The 16,265-nt window shown below is 37.1% G+C and overlaps 1 protein-coding gene across 1 annotated transcript; it reads left to right on the forward strand.

The window, feature by feature from the left end:
* The first annotated feature begins 3,544 nt into the window (after positions 1-3,544).
* Positions 3,545-8,696, forward strand: KCNMB3 (potassium calcium-activated channel subfamily M regulatory beta subunit 3). The gene is made up of 4 exons (XM_053459766.1): positions 3,545-3,873; positions 5,757-5,957; positions 7,325-7,523; positions 8,005-8,696. The coding sequence occupies exons 1-4, from the start codon at positions 3,764-3,766 to the stop codon at positions 8,410-8,412; spliced, it is 918 nt and encodes a 305-aa protein (XP_053315741.1). The 5' UTR covers positions 3,545-3,763; the 3' UTR covers positions 8,413-8,696.
* Positions 8,697-16,265: the final 7,569 nt, after the last annotated feature.

A 16,265-nucleotide genomic window follows, 5' to 3' on the forward strand; every position in this document is an offset into this window, starting at 1 on the left:
ATCATGTTCAGGGAAACAAAAGCTTCACTTATAAAATTCTTTCAGGGGATTTCAACCAAAGATTAGTCAAAGGTGCGTGAAGGATGACAAGCAGGAAGATGCCCACTCATCGAGAAACGGATGGCTCTCTATTCATTATGTCGGGTAAAGTATTTTCATTTGACCAAGTTACCTTTTGTTGGCGATGAGAGTTAAAAGTTTAATGATGAACCAAATGGGGATTAGGTTTTGATTTGACCGTCAGCTAAGGATTTAATGATAATCAATTATCACCTTTGGTCATTATCATTTTTTCATAATTATAGGTTTTTTGTTTTTTTTTCATCCCATTCAATATTTGAGAGATTAAAAATCCACTGTTCTACCAATAATTACTAATTACATTTACTATATTACTAGTTGTAAAATATTGTACATTTTTAAAGCAATTGTGCTAATTGTATTTATTGATTAAAATATGCCATGAGCCAAGATTTCTTTTTTACTGCTTCTTCATGTAATATATTTTTTACATTAAAATACATAAACTAGTTGATGATCTGACATTTTTCTCCAATGGGTAAATGGCAAAACAGGTTTCTTAATTTAGAAATAATCAGTTTTTTTAATAATAACATAAATGGTGAAATCTAATTTTCTTTGCCTTCTTTGTTGATCAGTATTTTCGTGGATGAGATCTTCTGTATGTTTAGTGACTGTTTCAGTCCACATAGCTGAGATAAATCAAATAGTTTTTTTTATGTGTTGGTATAAAGACACTAGTGCAAAAAAAGTAGCTGCAAAAATAAGTTGTGCATGTGCTTATCAAAGGCTGAGCAAACCCGTGGCTCTCCCGTGTTTACTGCTGTGCTATAGCTTTTACAATATCTGACTGAAGGTGATGGGAGTTATAGTTTAATGGAAGGCATCAATTGGTCAGACTGAGAGCACAATCTTGCACAGCCTCTGCTACCACGTGTATAAGCGAGAAGTAATGGCGGTTGCGCCACCATGAAGGAAACAGCTGTAGACCATGACTATATGACTTTGTGGCCCATTGCGGCTATATACTAACAGTACTATAATAAACGTGGGTTATCAGTGCTTCAAAAGTTTGTACGTGAAGCTATATCCATCAGTTGTCATTTGCACCGGGGATTCCAATATTTTCTTGTAACCCATCTCTTTCTCAGGTGAAGGCAGTTGATTTTGTATTGTGTGTAAAGGCAAAGCTAGAACAATAACGCTGCTCAATATTTCTGCCTGCAGTGTAGAAATAACAGATATAAGTCAGGGAAAGGCAAGTTACATAATGACTGGATCACTCTTGTGCTCCTTCCTGTGTTCCTTTTATGGGGTTTTAATGCATTTTCTGTACATGTGCATTGGATGGAACTAGACAAGACACAAGTTGTTCAATAGGGGTAAACTAGATGGACCAATTGGTTATTTTCTGCTATCACTACGCCTCCGGTTTTCTTAGCCCTTTGCTACAGGGCGTTGCATATAAAAGGTGAGAACCCAGATTCATTTTAAAAACTCCCTCCAATAGCCCAGAGTGCATTATGAAGTTTCAACGTGACATCAACAGGCAGAGGTCACACATATTTGGGTCAACTGTACTCCCTACCATTGTTCCTTTTAGATGGCTCCTGCCTAGTCTTATCTACCTAGCCTACTAAGCTCACCCTTTCCAGGTTTAGCCATCAATGGTAATTCTTATCATTCTTATCCTATTCTACCTGTTACACACACTTACACCTTTCCCCTCTTTCCACCTTTTCTAACAAATGTTCACACATCAAACCCTCCATTCATATTGTCCTTCTTTTACCTCCCCACTACGTTATTGCACCGTAACGCACAACCAGACTCAGAGACATTAAAGTATTGACCGTCTTCAGCCTAACTACGTGCGGCATTGTTCCCTGTTAAGGAGCCACCTAGACATTTAATACTTTTGTGCCTAATACGTCGACAAAGCTACTTGTCATGCATAACTGCATGCAGTGGCATTTAACCCTGCCTCGACGTGGTTAATAAATAATAATCATGTAATTAATACATGATTGGCGGAAATCCTTAAAAAAAGCACTGCATAAGCCAAAATCCATTGACAGACAGCATGGAGTATCCGGCATGGCTGGTGAGCAGAGACATCTGGCTCCAGCACAGGGAAGCAGAGTGGGACAAATGCTTAATTGATGTTAAATCGCTATGTGCTTAGTGATTCCAGAACAGCAGTCAGTTCAAATAGGTCTTATTTTTAAATCTATAGCAATGTTTGGCATTTGGGAAATGTCACTTGTAATGAGATGCAGACAGATGTTTAAAGGGGAAATTCAAGCAGACTCATTTGCTCTTATTTGCCCAATTAATACCGATTGTATATTTTAAAGTGGTCTATAATATATATACATTTTTTGAATTATACATGTAAAAAAAAAACAGTTTATTTTATGGTAATGTTCACAAATCTGTGCATGTCTTCTAGGCACCGTAATTTTAAGTAGTTAGTGTTATTTGTCCTACAATAACACATTGAATGTCACAAGTAAACGCAATATACTCATAATACAATGTCACACGAGTTTAACAGGTTATATAGTATATGCTCACTTTTCTCACGTGGATATAAAGTGGAGGGCTCTATACACCTAATCAAGATTTGGCTACTAACTTCCATAATATGGTGGGATGGTTAATGAGAAACCCGGGGCATCATTGTCTGTGACCGATGTGACCCGAAAAGTGGACACAGGCAACTGGTCCATGTGTTTTAGTTGGCTTGGCTTTAAAACACATCTAATATGTTCTGATGACCCAGGCGTTGGGCTCCAGAGTGGCTTGAGACCTTTCTGGCTCACCTACAGACAGTACTGTCAAATAATAATGGCAATATTAAGTAAACTGGGCTCCTCAATCAGAGCTAGAGCAGATCTGGGCTCATCCCTTGAATCTCCAAAACACGGTCAATCAAGGACCAAACTTCCAAACGTTGCTTATGGAGGACATTTACTGGGGGCTGTGGTGGACAATTTAATGATGTTCTGTGGTGCCTATCCCTGCTATATATCATAGGCACAGAGTCACACTATGCTTTATTTTCAAAATAAATGATTTTGGCTGGAAACCGTATTCCGTAAGGGATACTTGATTCGGAAAATCTGTCGTAGGAGGCATGCGCTTGGAATACATGTTTGAAAAACCCTTAAACGCAATAATAATCATTTATTTTATGGTGGTATGTGTACTATGTGTCCTCAGTATAGAAATAGTGATCATAATAATCACTCTAGGCATCAAATAATTTAGTTTACTAATCATGTTATCACCGTAAACCTAAATTAGGCAAGTTTTCTGTGTTTCTATGATGAATTCGCTTCTGACAGTAAGTAAGAGCCAGCTGGAAATCAGAACTTTCCTCTACAGGCTTAACATGAGCTCCTGAGACTCAAGAACTTCCCAAAGGAGTCATGGTTTCTATAGAAACATGTAATTCACTGAAGCGGAAACACCCAGGTGATAAAATATGCTTTTTGTTAGACAGGCATTAATTAGGAAGCCTGTTATCTTCGTAGGAGACAAACCCTTTCTTGACCATTACGACATCTTGCCTATGCTTTACAGTTTTTAAGCATGTAAATTTGGAACACTGCGATAACAGCAAATAATAGCAGATAGACACATCTGGTGGCCCGTGTGCTGAAGAGGAGGAATCGTGTTGGGGCTTATGGCTGGAGTTTGGCCTTAGCTGGTTCTATTTAGCTTACCCTTATAGTTGATGGCCCTGCTAAAAGAGGAGATGTGGATGCAGTCAGTGCAGCAAAGGCAGTCATTCAGCGTGCCAATCCAGACCACCCTGCAAAGCAGCCGAAGGCAGCGCTACACCAGGTGAGGCCAAAAACTCTCAGAACTCTGTAGATAGAGCTATAGGGAATGCAACCATGCTATCAATTCTGGCTTTTAAAAGTTCTTTGCCATCAATTTAATGAACCGTTATCCGTGTTCTTCTTCCACCGATGAGGTTGCATTGGTCTGAAAGAAGAGCTGCAGCTCACAGCAGTGGGGTGTTTGGGGTTGGTGTGTGTCCATCCCTGTCACTCATTCCCAATGACACAGTGAATGGGGTGGAAGAAGGAACTAAAAACCAGTGGAGATGCTGGAGTCATAGTTTTCCAATGGGCTAAAAGACCATAGCACACATATTCATCTCTGTATCAGAAATTAGCTCACTATTTGTGGTAGCCCTGTTTAGGGTCTTTGACAGGGCTGGTCTTAAAACCTTTAGTGCACAATGCAAACTGTCACTAACCCCCCCCCCGTCCTTCCTGCACTAATATACTACATACTAAGATAGTGGTGTACATGGTGGTGGCATCGGGCTGCTTTGTAGGAGCTTGTAGAGGAGTGGGGGATCTGAGCAAGAAGTGTGGCTGCAGGTAGAAGAAAGAGGGGGCATGATTTGTCTCTGCCAAAAGACACTGCAAGTGAGCTCTTCATCTTCCCTGCATCCAGCTGCTGAGGACCCCAGAAGCTGAGACCATTAAGTGCTAAGGATCCATGTGCCAGGTTGCCATGTGGCTGAAGGTATATGTGCTACATTGAAATTGCCTTGTGGTTTCGGCTGTATTACTATTTGGTAGCAGAGGGATAGAAGTCAACCTGTGAGATCTAAAGCCGCCGGACTACACTGGATACAGCAGCCAGGGAAAGGCACTCAGCATTATCTGCAGGCCAGTCCCTATGTACAAGGACACCTATAGCATATAAGGACCTAAAAACACAAGTACCACCACTTTTCTATCAGGAGCCCCAATATATATGTGTACCACTGTTACCCCACAGAACTGGAAAAACACAAGGGTGGGAGATGATTTGGATGGGGGTTTATTAAAAAAGTGGTTTATTTGCTAGATAACTTTCATTGCAATGTTATTGTTATGTTATTATTATTATTTTTTTTATAATGCGCCATCATGTTCCGTAGCGCTGTACAATGGGTAAACAGCACATGACAAGTAGTATGTAACTTAACAATTTGACAACAGGTGAGGAGGTCCCTGCTAAATGAGCTTACAGTCTAGACCTCATAACACTCCTTTTTCAAGAATATATATATATTATAGTGTGTAATTCTTGTGTTCTGTGTGATGTGTGTCCTAGTACACTATAATGTAAGAGTGATAATGGTAACAGTTTAGTGGTATTTTAATTTGGGAAGCAAATGAGCCCTTTGTGCAGTGGAACAGCTGTCAGCACCATGGACAGTGAATAGATTATAATAGCTCAGCGTCTGAAACACTGCCACAGAGCAGAGAACGTATGGATGTTTACAAAAGTCGCATGGCCCATTAAACTACATAAAAATAGATTGAAACACATGAATTTTTGTTGCAGTCCGTTTAGTATTTAGCCTAAGGGCCAATGCTGTAAAAGCATTCTTCCTCAGATCTCTTTTCTTATTTAAAGTCAGTGAATGTATTCTTATGTAGCTAGCTGCCTTTGTGTGTGCATATCCTCTGTTGATTTTTACAGATATCATTTTCTGTGTATTTCAATAAACTTTATTATTGCAGAGAACACTGAAAATATATATAATCAGATCAGATTCCCAATATTCAAAATATTGCCAAGGTAACGCTTGTTGGTCCTACATAGTCCAGACTTGTGAATATCTTCTGTCTGATTTGTTTTAGAATTAGAGTTCCTTTTTCCACACACCCACACAAAAAAAATCATATAGCAATTGTCATTAAATGCTCTCTTATTTTAAGGGAAGCCTTTTCCTCAGTACCTGGAAGGGCTAAGAGGAAGGAAAGCAGCAGCGATGGGGTTAAACCATCTGATAAGGTGAAGAAACAAGTTTCAAATGCTGGAGAAGATAGAGCGATGCTGCTTGGGTTCACAATGATGGGGCTTTCTGTACTCATGTTCTTCCTACTTGGAATCACCATTTTGAAACCATTCATGCACAGGTGCGTAATGCAACATTCATGCCAACACACATGGTATGTTGTGGCCACTGAAGACGCAGAGACATGTTCAGGTAACAGTCCAAATATAATGTGTTGATTTGATTGATAAAAACTAAAAACTCATCTTTATGTTCAGAGTAGGAATCAAATCCAATGTTTTGCTTAATTTTACTCTATTTCAAATAACATACCTGCAGTTCTATTACTCTTGTCCCATTCTTCATCTTCTCTTGTCATTCTCATCCTACCCTTGCTGCACTTTAAGTTGAATTTGTAAAAATCAATGAGTGGAGAATGAATGGAGAGGGGGATATTAGTCTGGGGCCCAGCATAGAAGGTTAGGCTGAACAGAAGTGCAGCCTACAGACGGGGGCTCAGCTAGTAATGGTGGGATATGTAAGTGGTTGCATTAAACAAAATGCAACCATCAGAGGGTAAATCTATTAATACTCCAGGTCCGTTAATATATGTAAACCAAGGATCACTTAGACTGCTAGGATGACAAAAAGGACAGTTCTGGATGTATCTAGAGTAGTGAGCCATAATATTTGGATATGCCAGCTTCAGCAGAGGCATCTCAAATAGAAATGTACTAAACTACTTGTTTTCAGGCAATAACACACAGAATACATGCCCTATTTGTGCCTCTCAAGGACAAAACAAATTGGCACTAAAATGGCATTATGAAGGAATCCTAGAGCACTGAAGTGTAGGTAGAAGCCATGGAACATATAGGTATTTATCAAATAGTAGGGGTTAAAACATTTTATTATTTGTATAAGCAGATTAACTCAGAAACATGTTTCAGGAACAACAAGCTTACTTTCATGCATGTTTGCATAAGTGGCGTTGTAAACATTGCGTATACCAGGATGTTGGGGGAACAATACCAAAAATGCCAATTTTTATACAAGTTTGCAAAGCAAGTAACAAAATTAACCATCTTAGTTTAAATGTGAGATCGAATCTACCAAAAATACCTTATGGGTAGAAAAGCAAATACCTGCTACCCGTCTTTATTGCTTTTATCTAAACATTAGATCAGAGCAAATACTAATTGATACCATAAGATTATTGGGTTTATTATTTTTTGTCTGGAAGTTGTGGCTTCTCCCTGCCTTCTCAATTATGTATGGCCAACATGGACATGTTTCTCCGGCAAGCCAAACTCTTTCTGCAGCAGAAGCTGCCTGGGTCGGCTCTTCATAATGTATCGTGAAGTCAAGGAGTCGAAACCACAACTCTCCTACATTCAGATATTAAAATGTTAATACTTTCGTATGGATTCCTGTTTCATCCGGCAGCCTCTTGAGATGCCACCAGCATGTGATTTTTGATATGTAGGATATGTCTGTGTTTCTTGTCAGTGTGTGGAATGAAGAGTCCAACTGTACAGTAATCCAGGCAGATATAATGGACGACTGGGTAGACTGTTCTTTTACATGCGGTGTTGACTGTCATGGACAATCAAAGTATCCCTGTCTTCAGATACTGGTCAATGTGTCCCACTCGGGAGAGGTAGCTTTACTGCACTACAACGAGGAGGCCATCCAAACGAACCCCAAAGTAAGTACACTTTTCAACAGCGCACAAGGAAAACGCACATTGATTAACTCTAGTGTTCAAAAGCCCATTGTGGAAACTGCACAGGGAAGGGGTGACGAAGTGAGATCTTCAGGACAAAAAAAAAATGATTAGCTAATGCTGACCCTGCCACAAGCTGGTGAATATCTCAACTTCCATGAGCTATATTTATTCAATGCTTTAAATGAAATGAGACATTTCTCTTTTAAAGGTGAACAACAAGTTTTTTTTTTATATATATATATATCACTTTTTAATATAACACACCAATAGGTTTATTTAATGTGAATTGTTAAAAAATTAAGGATTTGGTATAAGTATTTAACGTTAAGACAAAATTAGAGCATTTTAATTTCTTGATCAAAGATAATGGTTTCAACAGTGGGTTTACAATATTTACTTTATAGGAAGCTTTATTAATTAAAAAAATGTTGACTTTTTCATTTTTTTCCATTTCATCCAGTGCTTTTATGTCCCCACGTGCCAGCGGGATAAGATTAATTTACTGGATGGAGTCATGGATGTGAAAGAATACTTTGACCGAAAAAATGACACACCTTTTGCTTGTTTCCATCAACAAGACCGCAAACCTGAAGATGTCATCCTCATAAAGAAGTACGACAGATGGGTGGTCTTCCACTGCCTGTTCTGGCCGACTCTGATGCTCATGGGAGGAGCCTCTATTGTAGGAATGGTTAAACTAACTCAGCATCTCTCCCTGCTGTGTAAAGTCTACTGCAGCTCAACAAAAGATGATGTTGGGAGCGTAACATCCCGGGCTGACTCTCAACCTACTAAAGCTAGAAAGGAAGAAAAGACTTTAAGGTGGCGGCTGAACTCGCAGAATATGAACAATGCACCATTTAAATGAGGCTGGCTAGCAGCCAGAATGGACAATTGTCAACTATACGGAGAAGAGTGTCCTAAATCCTGTACATGATAGTTTCGGTATCAGACAGTAAGATTCCAGTTAGAATAACAAAATAATTAATTTAGGGAATCTGATATAATTTTTTTAGAAGTATATTTTTAGAAAAACATGGAAACCAATGTTAGCATTGTGAATATTTTTTAATAATGGTTTGAAGTGTTTGTAGTAAAAATGTGCCCTAAATGTGCTAAATAAAAATGTGATGCTTATGCTTTTGCTAGCAAGATTGTAGAAAACAAAATATTTTTTTTTTTTTATTTAAGCAACATAAGCCCACAACCGAGAGCAAAAAATCGGTGGACACGACTACGCAGTCTGACGTTCCAAGAGAGCTTCAAATTAATAACTCCATAACAGATCTTTTTACACACACAGTTGTCCGAGGTCCAGCAAGCTCCATATGCAAACACTATGGCCGCTTGCAAAAATCTAAATTTGTGGACTCATGTCACCCATATTTACTTAAGAGCCAGAAGCATCGCTGAATCCTTATCTCCTCAAAATAAAGGGGTAGGAGTCTCTGAAATGTTTGTGTAATGGTTACATTACAATGGTTAAATAAATATGGGTGCCACAAGTGCACCAATGTAATAAAGATATAAAACGAATGTTCTAGTCATAGATACCGTATTTGCTCCATTATAAGACAAGGTTCTTTTCAGAGCATATGGGGGGGATAAGGGCTTTCTGGAGGCAGAGTGGTATATAGGGGGTTAAAAGGAGTATCAGGGAGGCAGAGTGGCATATAGGGGGTGTAAGGAATATCTGGGGGCCAGATGTGAATATCTGGGGGCCAGATGTGCATAACAGGGGGCCAGGTTGGCAAATAAGGAAATAAAAACAATAAAATCATTTTTTTCAATCAGTTTTTTATTAAATACAAAAAAATTGTTTACATGTGAATTAATATTTACTAGTATAACTTTTTCCTTATAGAGTAGTTTTATATTCAGTAGTTTTTATATTTACATTTTAGGGGGTCGACTAAGGAACAGCAGTTCAGTTATTAAAAATTGCACCCTGATGATATAAATTAGAAGAACAACCAGTACCGCATTTTGTATTTACGTTTTGCTGTTTTGCTGGGGCACTCGAGTAATGTAAAAGGCAGGTCCAGAATGGGACCCTGGGCTGCCTGCTGACACACAGTCAGCTAATCTGATACTCCAGCTGCCGACCAGATGCTGCAGCACGTGGCCAGTGGCCATATTCAGCCGTCAGCAATACACGTCATCAGTGGAACTAGACTGGATTCGTAAGAACTTAATTTTTAATTTTACAATGTTGTGCATTCATATGAATTTCTGATAATGAGCAGGGCACTCTAAAACTAACATTTTAATTCAATCTTTAAAAAGCTCAACTAAAACAGCAACTTGCAAAGATGAGGAAAAGCCTCAGGGGTTCCACTCACTAAAGCAAATCTCCCTTACGTTAAAACGTTAATGTTAAAGTAAAAAGTGGCTCTGTGGACCTCAAGCTACTAAATGTGAGTATGTGTCACTGCTGTGCTGTCCCTAAAATTATCAGTTGCTTGAATAGAAAACTAATGTTGCCTCACTCAGTTGCTCAAAAATGTGTACCCTGTCCCTCCCTTCTCTCACTCCCCCTACATCTTGTCAGTGTGTTCTCTGCAGCATCACAGAGAGATCAGAGGAGATCTAATTTTGTTACTAAAAAAAATAGCTCTCCAAATTCTGTCCAAACCGAAGGGGCAAAAAACGAAATTGTCCAAAAACAAAAATGGAAACAAAAGTTCTCTGAAATTATTTAAAACCTCGTGCACAAGCCCAGTGGGAACTATTTATGCTTACACGGCATATTAAAGTATAATGCACAGCAATGTAGGTTTTCAAGATGCAAACATTCAAGGTTTTGAAGTAATTTAAACCCTTAATGACTGGTGAGGTAGACAATACATCACCAAAAACTGGACCTGGTTTAAGGACATATGCCCCATGTTATGGGGTTTTGGTACCAGCAGAGTTAAATTCATGCCAGTGAAATGACAGCTGGCCTTCCCTCTGAAAACTGGGGCCAAAACATGTGGCCCCAGGTTGTCAGGTTTAATATGACTGTGCTTTAATTGAGTGCTATTAGATTCTCTAGGGATTTAATGGCTGAACAGAAGTTCGGGCATTTCCTTCTGGTGACATCACCTGGGAATCCTCTTGATGTAGCAGAGGCGCTGCAGAATCTTGTTACGCATTTGCAAGGGGGACAACAGGGCTATCAGCCATCATATTAAAGTAGACTGGAAACATACATATATCCAGTATTCAGTAAGATTCAGTAGAGCATAGTAATCTAAACAAAATGATAAATACATTTATTTATAGCTTATTACATGACACTCAAAAGTTTTGAAACAAAGCATGTACAAAGTCACTTAAAGAGCATGGGTTATACAAACTGTGAGGTTAAACCTTAGTTTATGTTATTTTTTTCAGGAAGAGACAGGAATCTAGCAACCATAGTTGAAATTAAATCTTAACGTGTGTAGCCCTTTAACCAACAAAAGGCAAGGGAAAAGTATAAGGTAATATTTATCAAAACATTTCATAATATGAGGTCTCTAACAAATACATGCAGATTGCCTTCGAAAATAATTTCATCCACTAAAATAAAAAATGCATTTTATAATAAAGTAGCTATTACATAGGCATCTTCTAAAGCCTATGTAATAAAGACCCACCAGCAAAAAAGGTATCCCATTAAATTATTTAATGTACATAGTCCCATAGGATCCTATAGAATTTAGTGCCAAAATGCGTTCATATGCAAACATGCTTCCACGAGGGGTCAGGCAGTACACGGATATTATGGCTTTAGGATAGAATTGTAAAGGCATGTTTGCACACCACATACAAGGAGTACAGCCTGGTACATACATCTTCAGTACAATGTCTGCCATGTTTCAGCTTTGCTTTCATTTAACCATAGATATTACGAGGGTCAGAGGTTCAATGTAATGTAGGGAAGCTTTACGTTACCGGGAGCATGGTTGAGGCGAATACAATGAGGGACTTTAAACGTGCATGGAATAGGCATTAGCTTTTGAAATGAAGACAAGCCTGATTAAGGTCTTTTTATTACAAAAAATAGGCAACCAAATGGTCCTCATCTCCTGTCAAATTCTATGATTCGATTATCTAGAGTTTTAATACGAAGCATTAACACATTACAGATGCATCATTGTATATTTAAAATATGCATATGCAGTTCTCACATTACAATTAAAGCCTTTATTCGCTATGTGGTGGAAATGTACTGCAATGCCTTAAATCAACGATTCATGTTATCTTCAAACCCTGTGAAAAATAGTAATGACGACGTATAATTCTGTGACAATGGAAAGACTTTGGACCATTTCCATGTAAATGATTGGACATGAAACTCAGAAATCAAATCACTATCTGTGACCAAGATATGCTAGATAATTGAATTAGCACAATTAAAAAAAAAAAAAAATTATATATATATATATATATATATATATATATATATATATATATATATATATATATATATATATATTTGCATGGTAGTAAATGCAAGGTTCACCTTTATTTACAGCATGATTTATTGAGGGTAGCAGAGGAAGAAAAAAATAGCCCCTCCATTGACACACCAAAAGAAAAAAAACCACACCAGAATATTTACATAGAAACAGACAGCAGATTCATCCCATCTAGTCTTCCCGGTTTTATCCTCATACCATGTATGTTTACATTTCTTCACCGTATTAGATGTATCTAGTAAAATGCAAAAAAAGTACAACACTTACTAAAGATGATCAGATACTCTATGAACAGCAAAATAAAAAATAAAAATAAAAGATGCTCAAAAAGCCAGATCTGTTAGGAAGAGATTAATAAAAGTATTTGGGCAGAGTGTTTCATAGATTAAGTTTATGTATGTGTTATGTATACTTAGTTGAAATGCCCCTTGTCTACTTCTTACCTCCCGAGATACCTGAAATATAAAGCTTTCTGGGTTTTATACTCAAGAACAAAAATCTGTAGAATTTTAAATAGATAATACCAATCGAAGATGGTGATTTCTAGCATAATGATTATCTAATGTATCATCCAATAAATTTGCAACTTTTTCATATGTAGTAACTCCCATATTGATAAAAAATAAATACTTTTTTTGTTAAGCCAAACTTTGTGTGTTGAAATTCTGACCCACTTTACTAATATTGAGGTAGCTATGAAGATGAGGTGTTAAACACTGAATCTTGAAATCCTTAAGATCATGACCTTTTAAGAGACTCCGTAACACTATATAGACCAGATGTTTAGCATGCGTTAATGGACCTTCTGACAACTGTTATTCTAGCCATCCACAGATACCGATAATAGAAATCAGGACTGGTATAAGGTTTCTCGATGAAACTAAAATTTGATTTCAATATCTAAATTTCTTTATAGGATGTATTAAAATATTAATATCACTGTTGGGGCACAATTGCTTTTTGGTAAATAATGATTCCCATGAAAGATTTTTTTGTAACGTAGAAATTTCTCATACTGAAAAGGACCACTGATTTGTTCTTTTTAGGAAAGGGAGCAGTAATTTGGCAGTAGACCAAGGGAAATGTAACACTGTACTGTCATATTTCAACAACTTCTGAGTTAACCCCACAGTCTTAACAAGAAAATATATAAAAAATAAAATAAAATAAAAACTACCTGTATGTAGGAACACATACATTATACCATACCTTGTTCCCCCCCCCAAAAAAAAAATCACAGTTTTCAAAACATTTCCTAACAGCGGGATTGCTGAAGTCTGCACCGACTGAAATTTGCTCTAAACCTAGACATACGTGGTCATTTTTGGTTGCGCCAAACACGTCAAATGAGTAGGAATTCAAAAGAGGCTCCCAACTCCCGTACACAGATAATGATGTTAGTGTTCATGGGAAATGTTACACAAGTATGGACAGATAATTAAACTCATGCGGGCAATTCTATAGGAAAGCAGTAGGGATAACCTTCGATTTGTTGGTGTTTTTTCCTAGCACATACCCGACGAAGACACAAGACATTCGGGAAAGGCCAGTGTGCAGAAACATGACTGGAAGCAGATGCTAACTCAATGTAAACATGAACATGAACATTTCAAACCCTTTAGAAAGGTTTCATATAGTAACAAAAGGTGCATTTATTCATTGTTACCTGGGGGGGTTGGACAGAATGTAAACAGAAAACACAGATTACGACGCCAAGTGAGCACTTCCTCTACAGCAATTAAACAGGATTTATAGATTTGTGTTAAGAAAAAACCCTTTGAAACCACTAAAGTGCACTGAATAGTTTTGCATACGAGATGCCCTTAATAGCGGTAATGTATACAGGATAAAGTTACTATATAAACCCTACATATTGCTAAAAAGTTACAATACAAATAAAAATAGAAGAAAAAACACGTTCTTACCTCCATGAACTACAGTGTGCGAAGGCAAGTGTATAAAACATTTCTATTCTTCCATAAGTTAAAGCACCAGTCACTAACTGGTATTGCACATCTCTTTGCCCTACACAATGCTACACAGAAAGTTATATATATATATATATATATATATATATATATATATATATATATATATATATATATATATATATATATATATATATATATATATATATATATATATATATATAGGTGCGCGTTATCCTTAAACACCACAAAAATGTTTGCAGAAGTGTTCATTAAGGCTCTGCATGTGAGATGTCTCAGGTACATTACATGGAATAACTTGCAGGACATGAAAATTCAGACTTGAAACTAATGGCTCACATTCTATTTGGTCTATTTAGAAATATACTTCAACGACCAGCTACAATGTGTTGGGTAAGCAATCAGCCACCCCAAGAGCATGTGCAACTTTGTTTACATCATTAAATGTATTTAAAAAGCTGGAACTTGTGATAAACAAAAAAAAAAAAAAAAAAAAAAAACAGTAAATATGTGATAATCTAGGAACTATTATAATAGCAAAAAAAAAAATAAAATCAAAAATCAGCCACCACCAGTCCACACACTATTGCACTTCTTGTTCAACAATAGCCTAAATAGTATTTAAGCCTAACCTTTTGGTAATGAAAATCAAAAAGTTGAAAATTGTGCTGTATCCTGGCGTTCCCCACATTTGCATTTGAAGTTATTTCCAAACACAAACAATCTTAAGGGGTAACATGACATCTTCAACCAATCTTAACCTTTTTTATTTATGTATTAAATTTGAGATTACCTCTTATTTTCATTTGTGTTGCATGGAAGCTGCCTTTTTTGCTGCCACGTCACATTTTATTACAGTAGTTTGGCCCTAATCAGGTTTGTCGTGGGCCAATACAATGCCCATGAGTACAGGAAGCAGATTTTAACTTCCTGCTCGGGCCGGTAGAAGGGATTCCAATACAATCATCACAGAGGGATCATAGGAAAGGAGAAAACGTGCATGAAATACGTCAGTTAAACCTTTGTTACAAGCAGGTGTGGCTTCTAGGCTGGAAAATTTATCTGCATAAATTAACATTAAAACGCCAAAAGTGGTGGATGATTTGACGCTGGATTCAATTACAGCTTCATATCTGTGCAAATATCCCAGAACGGGGTAGGGGTGGCAACTAACGCAGTCACTTACTGACAAGGCCACAGACTCAAAGATTCTGAAGCATTTATAAGATCACCATGACTTTCTTAGTATATCACTTTGGTCTCATTTTAACAGATTAGAACCGATGCTTAAAGAGGAAGTCCCGGGGAATAAAAATATAGAGTGTGATAAAATGTAGTGTACAGATCATGAGTATTTGTTATTTTTACTTGCTTGCTCTGTAAGCATCAATAGCAAGAAAAAGAAATGTATGAAGTTGTTAAAATGCACTAATAACTTAATATACACCGATTTAATATATAAAAGAGAAATTCAAGCTGCCATGTACGTTGCTGGACTTGATTGATCTGCTTTTTTATTGCTACAAGAAGCTCTTCATTTCGGAGAAAACAGGCAAAAATGTTACTAGAGGACTAAAAACTGACGAATTCGAAACCAAAAGGCGAGTTCATGTGCAACATATTGTTTTCATCAAAAAAGACAAGAATTGAATTCACGGTCACCCGCTAAAAAATGGACAAACGAGAAACAAATGGTAGACCCCTGCCAGCTTTGAATGGACCGATAAAATGGAGAGTACTCAAGTCCCACAATATGTAACAAACAACGTTCTCTGAATGCGAATGTACTACTGTCCCTCAATTCTCTTGATTAATCCTGACTAGGGTATTTAGATCTCTGTATTCTATACTGGAAACTCAGTAAGTCAAAGATCTACCAATTGACCAAGTAGGAGTTAAAAAAATAAAAGCAAACTGTACTTTATGAAAGTACTATTGTTGAAAGTGGAAATATGCAACACTATTACAGGCAGGTTTTCAAGTGGTATTGAGGAGAATAATGGACTTCTCCTTAAAGCATAAAGTAAATAAAATATTAGACGCTTCATGGGAAAACATGCACCTTATCTACACACTACTGAACATCTGTGCCTTTACCTTATTAAAAATAACACGCATTTTCACTTATGAATGCATTAGTGTGCAAAGCATATCAATATATATATTTATATATAATAACATATATATATATAGAGATATCTATATAGATATGTCACAATCACACAAATGTTGCAAAGGTAAAACAGACCAATATGGCAAAATAACAGTTTTGCAGATAATAAAACAACCTCCCACATGATCCATGCACTTTAAAGTGATACCCT

The sequence above is a fragment of the Spea bombifrons genome, chromosome 3 (genome assembly GCF_027358695.1).
Source record: "Spea bombifrons isolate aSpeBom1 chromosome 3, aSpeBom1.2.pri, whole genome shotgun sequence".
NCBI lineage: Eukaryota > Metazoa > Chordata > Amphibia > Anura > Pelobatidae > Spea > Spea bombifrons.